The 7,505-nt window shown below is 47.5% G+C and overlaps 1 protein-coding gene across 1 annotated transcript in view; it reads left to right on the top strand.

Moving 5' to 3' along the window:
- The window catches only part of LOC116938954 (uncharacterized), a 20,743-nt gene continuing 13,238 nt past the window's right edge, over positions 1-7,505 (top strand). The window contains exons 1-3 of the mRNA XM_076069327.1: positions 1-249; positions 2,550-2,790; positions 5,521-5,589. Coding sequence (XP_075925442.1) covers positions 2,553-2,790; positions 5,521-5,589 — 307 coding nt within the window. The 5' untranslated portion in view covers positions 1-249; positions 2,550-2,552. The remainder of the gene's footprint in view (positions 250-2,549; positions 2,791-5,520; positions 5,590-7,505) is intronic.

The following is a 7,505-nucleotide window of genomic DNA, read 5'->3' on the forward strand; positions in this document are numbered from 1 at the left end:
GAACTGGGAGAACGGGCCACGTGACTCTGTTACGTCACCGCGTCGTCACGACAACCAACTCGCGCGCTCACGACGACGGATCTCCAGGCTGTGTCCAGGCAGGCCTCAACTCTGGTCCCGTTCGTGGTTGACGTGCGAATTGATTGGAGAGGCAAAACTTAACTGGTGTTAGAACACAACGGGAGGGATACAACAACATTACCTCGTCACCACTGTTGGAGAGAAGTCCCGTTTTGGAAAGAAAAAGCGGTAAGCGACCCTACTTGTACTACTACTACTACACTGGGCTTGTAGTGAGTGACTCGGGGAAAGAGCCTCCTTGATATTACAGACATAATCATAGCACCTAGAGTAATCATAGCACATAGCATAATCATAGTAGAGTAATCATAGCACGTAGAGTAATCATAGCACATAGAATAATCATAATAGGCTAATAATAGCATGTAGAATAATCTATAGCACGTAGAATAATCATAGTGTATAAATAATAGCATGTAGAGCAATCATAGTACGTACAATAATAATAGCACATTAAATCATAATAGGGCGCAAAGTAATCATAGCACATCATAACACGTAGAATAATCATAGCACGTAGAGTATTCATAGCACATAGCATAATCATAGCACATAGAATAATCATCGCTGGTTGAGTGGCGCACAGAGAACGGGGGTCACGTGACCCGCGCTTACGACGACGATCTCGAGGCAGGGCTCACTCTGGTCCCGTTCGTGGTTGACATGCGAACTGATTGGAGAGACAAGCGCGTTGTGACAACGATAGACTGTAATTTGAAGGTGCAACGATTATAAGAGGCGTGGCTGCTTTGTCTTGGGTGAGCTGCCTTTGAACAACTGCCAAAGTACCTTATTCAGAGTGTTAAGTCCAGCCAAGCACAATCATGATAGAATGTGGGAAATACAAATGCAAAGTTACGGGAAATTTATTGCGATTGTCAATAAGATCGTGAAAATTCTCGCATCGTATCGTGAAAAATGCTATCCTGGTAACCTTATAATTCACAACTAAAGTCAGAATCTTTCTTTTTACTGGAGGAATCCGATGAGCTATGAAGCTCTTTTCCACAGATGTCCAGCAAGGGCAAAGTACAGGTAAAGAAAACAATCACCCAAATCATACAAATGAAACTAAACCATCCCCATCCTACCAGGCAAAGCCCACGAAGCTATTAACTTATTTTTCAGAAGCGCCATGGCTAGCACAAATGATAGCTCAACAAAGTGGCTCGTCATTTGGACATCGATAGCGGTGGCAACGGGCAGAGAGGCTGGGGAATGTGGAATGTGCGGCACGCCTCGCGCCTGCACAGAGGAGGAGTTCAGGGCCGTGAGCGTGGAAGCACTCTATCTGCTCCTGCTGCTGCTGTTACTGCTGCTGTTACTGCTCCTGCTGCTGTTCCTGCTGCTGCTGCTGCTGTTACTGCTGCTGTTCGTGCTGCTGCTGCCCCTGCTTCTGCTGCTGCTCATGCTGATGGTGTTCCTGCTGCTGCTTCTGCTGCTTCTGTTGCTGCTGCTGCTGCACGGTTTGCCTGCTGCAAGGCCTCTCATTGGGGAGTCGTTCTCCTCACTGAGACATTTCCATTCTAGATGTGAAGCTTTCGTGACTGCAAGGATTCATACTCTTTGGTTTTATTCGGTAAAATCACGTAGGTAAAACAAATTAAAATAAAATGAAGCTTGCGCTGCCTCCGAAACGTCGTGTTTTTATTGTTTATTTTATTTTAATTTGTTTTACCTACGTGACTTTACCGAATAAAACCAAAGAGTACATTTCCATTCCTCGCCTTGCTGCCAGTGACGGATTTGGTTTGATGGGGGCGTGCACGCTGCTATTGTTTTGAGTGCCCACCCTCTTTCTAAGATTCATCTCCTTCCCTATACTGGTTTAATACCACCACCACCACGGACCCTTGCCCAATGCCAACGCTCCACTGTTATTTATAACTGGTCGTATTGGTTCTAGTCTTTTTACGTGAACTACGAATCGTGGCGCGAAAACGTAAACACGCCACGTAACTGTATTTGGTGATGTTTTGGCTTTGATTACCAAATTTAGCAATCTTGTTTACCGTAACGCAAGCGTTTTACATCTTTTATGGCCATAAAGTTCTACAGGGACTCCTCTACTGAGGAAAATTCGACTTAGAGATACGAACAAACCTGTCTGTACGTCCAGTTTGCCTGTTTGGACCGAAAGTCGTAAGTTAAACCGCCGCGCAATAGATGGCATTGGTGGCATCTGCAGATCTTGAAGAACCAGTGGCATCTATGTTTATAGGAGATTATACAACTTTTAAAGCCATTCTCTTATTTAGTGTACATGTCGTACAAAATGTTCGGAACCGACAGGAGTAAGTTGAACTTACGAACAAATCAACTTACGAACACACCTCTGGATTCTGACTCGTTCGTAAGTAGAGGAGCCCCTGTATTTCCAAAATGGCCCACGTTAATGGGTGCCTGCTTCACTGGCACAACGAGTAAAGGTCGAGTCGCTAAACGTGACCCCTTCTCTCGCTCCCCAGGCCATGGCTCCCCAGCGCTCCTCGTGCCTCGTGACCGCAGTGCTGCCAACGCTGCTGCTACTGCTGCTCGTCGCCCGCCCGTGCGAGCCGTGCTTCAAGTGCACGGAAGCCATCGCGGTGCCCCTGAAAGCGCTGCTGAACAGGATGGAGATCGACAGGCCCTTCATTCGCACGAAGACGTACAAGGGCGTACAGAATATTATCTCCAAGCTGCTGGGAGAACATTCCAAGCGCTTGATCTGTAAGTCACCCTTTTTACTTTCATTTCATTTGTGTCTGCAATAGAGCTGTAAGACACGTATCTGAGAGATGATGGAAATGTATGCTCGAGATAGTGGATGTGTTAAAAATGTAATGTAGTCCAGATCTGTATGCAATGCATGTGTTAGAAAGAAGAGGAATGTAATATGTATTCAGATGAGCTGTACGTGAAACAGAATAGAGATTAGAGGTATTCAGAAGACATTGGAGGATGAAGATGCGTTTCAGAATATATGCAATGCCCACCGCAACAATCAGGGACGACTCGAAGACTTATCTTTCAACTCGGCGCGGCTTTCGTGACAACTCCACAACGATTCGTGAATGAGTGGCGTGCATCACCACCATCACTGTGGAGCCTAACACTGAACATTAAACTCTGCACACACCGCCCAGTCACTGCCACCAACTCTCCTCTCCGTCCACGTGGCCTCGGCCGTGTGGCTGTCCCCCTGCCCTCCCCCTTCGCCCCAGGAGGCCTCCCCTGTAAACGCCGCCCGCCGCCCGGGCGGCTCATGCAGGAGGTCGGGGGTTCGATCCCGACTCTAACGTCTGCTGTATATTTGGAGTTTGCGTCTCTCTCTCTCTCGCTCCCTGTGGCCGCGTGGATTTTTCTCTTTTTACCTCCACCTTGAGAAACGTGCTTCCGAGTATTTGGCTGAGAGAAGTGTCCACGCGATAAGTACACTCCGTTGAGCTATCACTTGTGGCCAGGTCCGCTTCTGAAGATAAGCTGCGTAGCTCATTGGGCCTTGCCTGACAAAATAAAAAATAGTTTTACATTTGGGGCCGTCCATAAATGACGTCACGCACCTTGGGGGGGGGGTCAGACATTTGTGAGGAAGAGGGGGGGGGGGTTGAGAAATGTGACGTCACATCAAAATGCACAACTTTAAATAAATATAGACAACACGTTCTACTTAATTAAATAGACTTTTTAATAAACGTTTTCTCCTACAACATCAGAGTGCAGCGCCACATTAAATACGCACTACAATGGCAATAGTTTAAAGCGATTTGAAGCATGTTTTATTTTGGGGGGGGGGGGGGGCAGAGCTTTGTGACGTCATATTTGAGGGGGGGGGGGTCTGACTTTTTGAGACGTCGTGTGACGACGGGGGGGTGGGGGGTCAATCGTCCAAAATCGCGTGACGTCATTTATGGACGGCCCCTTTCCTTCTCCCCGCTCGCTCTCCCCCCTCCGTTGGTCCTGCCTCTTCTCTCCCCTCGCACCGCCCTCTCGCCTCCACGCCACTCCCCCCGTCCCTTCCCCTGTTGTATTCCTACACTGCCCGTGGCCTCGCGCTAACACCCATCACGCTGCCCCCTGTCGTCTGCACATCCACCGGCCCCCTCTGGCCATTCGCACCACCCCCCCCCCCCCAGGGCTTTCCATTTCCCTCTCATCCACCGACTGTCCGCCGGAGATCGTTTAGCTCGGCTTGACCGCTCACAGCCTCGAGTGACCTCGTCCCTCCCCTGCTATTTCCTGCATACAGGATCGGAATATTTATTTATACTGGAGGAATCCAATGAGCTATGAAGCTCTTTTTCACTGATGCACAGTCACCGTGCCCCTACTCCTGCCCTCTGCTGGCTCCACACCCCGGTCTCTTAGATGTTCCATGCGCCGACTCGCTTGGGTGATTACATTTATATATTATGAGAAAATTAGGAGAGATGTTAATTTCGAAGAGAAGAGAGATACAGTCATCAAGAGAGTTATAAGATTATTTACATTTGTAGCGAGGTATGAAAGAATGATAGGAATTAGAGGCAGTGCCGTATTTTCCCGCATATAACCCGCGGGGTATACCACTTTTTACAAACAAAACAAGACCCTGCGGGGTATATGGAGGTGCGGGCTATCTGAAATTTGTTTTACACAATACATTATTTTTGCGGGGTATATGCGTCTGCGGGGTATATGCGTATGCGGGCTATATGCGGGAAAAAACGGTAATTAGAGAAATATAAGACGTAGGTGAGAGGCATTCAATATAAATGCACAGAGGTATAATTACGATGCATTCATCCTTTGTCTCTTTGCATTTGATTGTCTCATCCTGCGTACATCATGCGTCTCTATCTCTGTGCCTGTCTCTATGTATGTACACTTATCTGCGTGTATCCATGTCTCTCTCTCTCTCTGTGTCTCTATGAGCCCATCTGTTTGTGTGTCTCTCTATAACTGATTCTGCTTGAGTGTCTGTGTGTGTCTGTATCTCCATGTCTCTCTCTCTGTGTCTCTATGAGCCCGTCTCTCTATAACTGTCGTTCAGTGAGTCTCTGTGTGTCTGTCTCTCTCTCTCTCTCTGTCTCTATGAGCCCATCTGTTTGTGTCTCTCTATAACTGTTTCTGCTTGAGTGTCTGTGTGTGTGTCTGTATCTCCATGTGTCTCTCTCTCTGTGTCTCCATGAGCCCATCTGTTTGTGTGTCTTTATAACTGTCTCTCTGTCAGTCGCTGTGCGTGTCTGTCTCTCTATGTCTCTCTGTAACTGTCTCTCTGTGAGTCTCTTGTCTTTCTGTCTCCGTGTCTCTCTGTGTCTCTATGAGCCCGTCATTCTGTTTCTCTATAACTGTCTCTCTGTGAGTGCGCGCTCTTTGTCGGTGCGTCTGTGTTGTTCACCGTCTTGTGGATTCGGAAAAGGCTGGCCGTGTTAACTGGAACGCTGTGTCCGTGCGTGCGTGTTGTTCACCGTCTTGTAGATTTGTACGAGCAGGTGGAGCAAACCATGGGCTCCAAGTTTGTGGAGATGAACAACAGAATTGGAGACGGTACGTGCGTTCGGACTCGAGGGGCATGTCAGCGGGCTGACTCGCACGCTCTCGGCAGAAGTCGTTTCAGCAGCCTAGCTCAAGAGAACGCAAACAAACCGATACTTTGCTCCACAGTTTTCCAGGATTTTTGGAGAGAAAACAAATCCAACACCTGAATATGTTGTCTAACAAATGAGCAGCGTGATATGCCACGGTGTAATGGTTTGTACACTATATAACTTGCAATCTCTTGGTCTCCTGTTAACTCCCTCGTCTGGTATGAAGGAGGTTGTGGGTTCGATCCTGACCCTAACGACTGTATATAATGGTCGCGAAAGCCTACGTGTATATTTGGAGTTTGCATGTCTCTCTCTCTCTCCCCGTAGTCGCATGGATTTTTCTCCGGGTCCTCCGGTTTTTCCCTCCATATGTAGAAACATGTGTTGAGAGTATTTGGCTGCTATACATTTCCACTTGGTAAGCTGCTTCGTTGAGCTATCATTTGTGGCCAGGTCGCTTCTGAAAAATAGCTATTTAGCTCAGTGGGCCTTACCTGGTAAAAAAAATAGTAAAATAAAAAAATATCGTTCTCCATCATGGCAGTTGAAACATCCGTGCAAGTTTCTGAAATATATACCTTGCAATTTGCAATTTCATATTCATGAGCAACTAAATTCAACCAGGCTGTTGTTAGCCAAATGCAGCACTGCAAAAATCCATCGTTGTACTGATCTCCTATGCTCCAATGTCCAGCCCCCACCACTGACTCCAACCCACAACGACCAGCATGGTGAAATAACCGCCATGACGAGTATGGCATGGGGAAACCCTCACCCATCAGTGGATTGAGACAAAAAAGCGATCTACGTGTAGCAATGCAAGAGCATATGAAGACAGTGTACCGAACAAAGGGGTATAATGTGTGTGTGCTAGTGGATGTTTTGACCATTGCCACAGCAGGGAGTACAGCTGGTGCATCTACCAGTCGTCTCAGTCAGCCAGCCCATGGCACCTGGGTCTGTCCCGAGACCTCTTGTCGGTGAGGCTTCGACACGTCACGTGGCCTCAGTGCACCTGGCCTGGCACAGGCGCCGTGGTGACGTCACTTAGTGACGAATGGCGGGTGTTGCTATCGGTGTTGCCCATTGTGTGGGGAGCGGTAGCGTAGTGGATAGCGCACTGCGCTACGAACCCGGCGACCAGAGTTTGATTCTAGCTCACATCCAACACCAGTGGCGGTTATCTGAACTGGTCCTGGGTCTCCCCTAGGTCGACTCAGCCTCAGATGAGTCGACCTTGGGTGTGTAAACATCGCCACTGGGAAGACAAAGGTGGTCGGGCGTGGTGCTGGCGACACACCATTTGATGTGCCGTGCCGGCTTTCATAGGTGCTACTCGCTAACAGCGCTTGCCCGAACAGTCTGTTAAGGCTTTGCGGGGGATCTTTGTCTTTGTTGCCCATTGTCAGATTGATTTTAATATCCAAAAACGGCCCTAGCTATATTTTGAATGATCTTACTCTTTTTTTGACACTTTTAGTTGATAAATACGTAAGTGGAAATGAAATGTTTGCGTCAATTACGGGCCTGTAAAAGAAACCTGCATCGTGTGACGTCACTTTTGTAAGCACAAAGGTACTTCGTAATTACCTCAAATCAATGATCTGAAAGTTAAAAAAAGATCGTCAATTTGTTTTACAAATCCTAACATCGACAACGTTGAACTCTGAAATATACAGGCCTACTGTATTTGTGTGAGAGAACAGACGGTCAGCCTTGAGTGTTGCTACTCACGCTAAAGACTGATAATTGCACGTATATAGTGGGTGTTGTGACGGTTAACTTGAACGAAAAGTTGACTACATGAAAGTAATCAGGGCCTAGATTGCTACGAATTAAAACAGCATTCAAAGTAATGACGGCGAACATCGTGGA

Source organism: Petromyzon marinus, chromosome 24 (assembly GCF_048934315.1).
Source record: "Petromyzon marinus isolate PM22_M1 ecotype Great Lakes invasive population chromosome 24, UKy_Petmar_22M1.pri1.0, whole genome shotgun sequence".
In the NCBI taxonomy this organism is placed as follows: domain Eukaryota; kingdom Metazoa; phylum Chordata; class Hyperoartia; order Petromyzontiformes; family Petromyzontidae; genus Petromyzon; species Petromyzon marinus.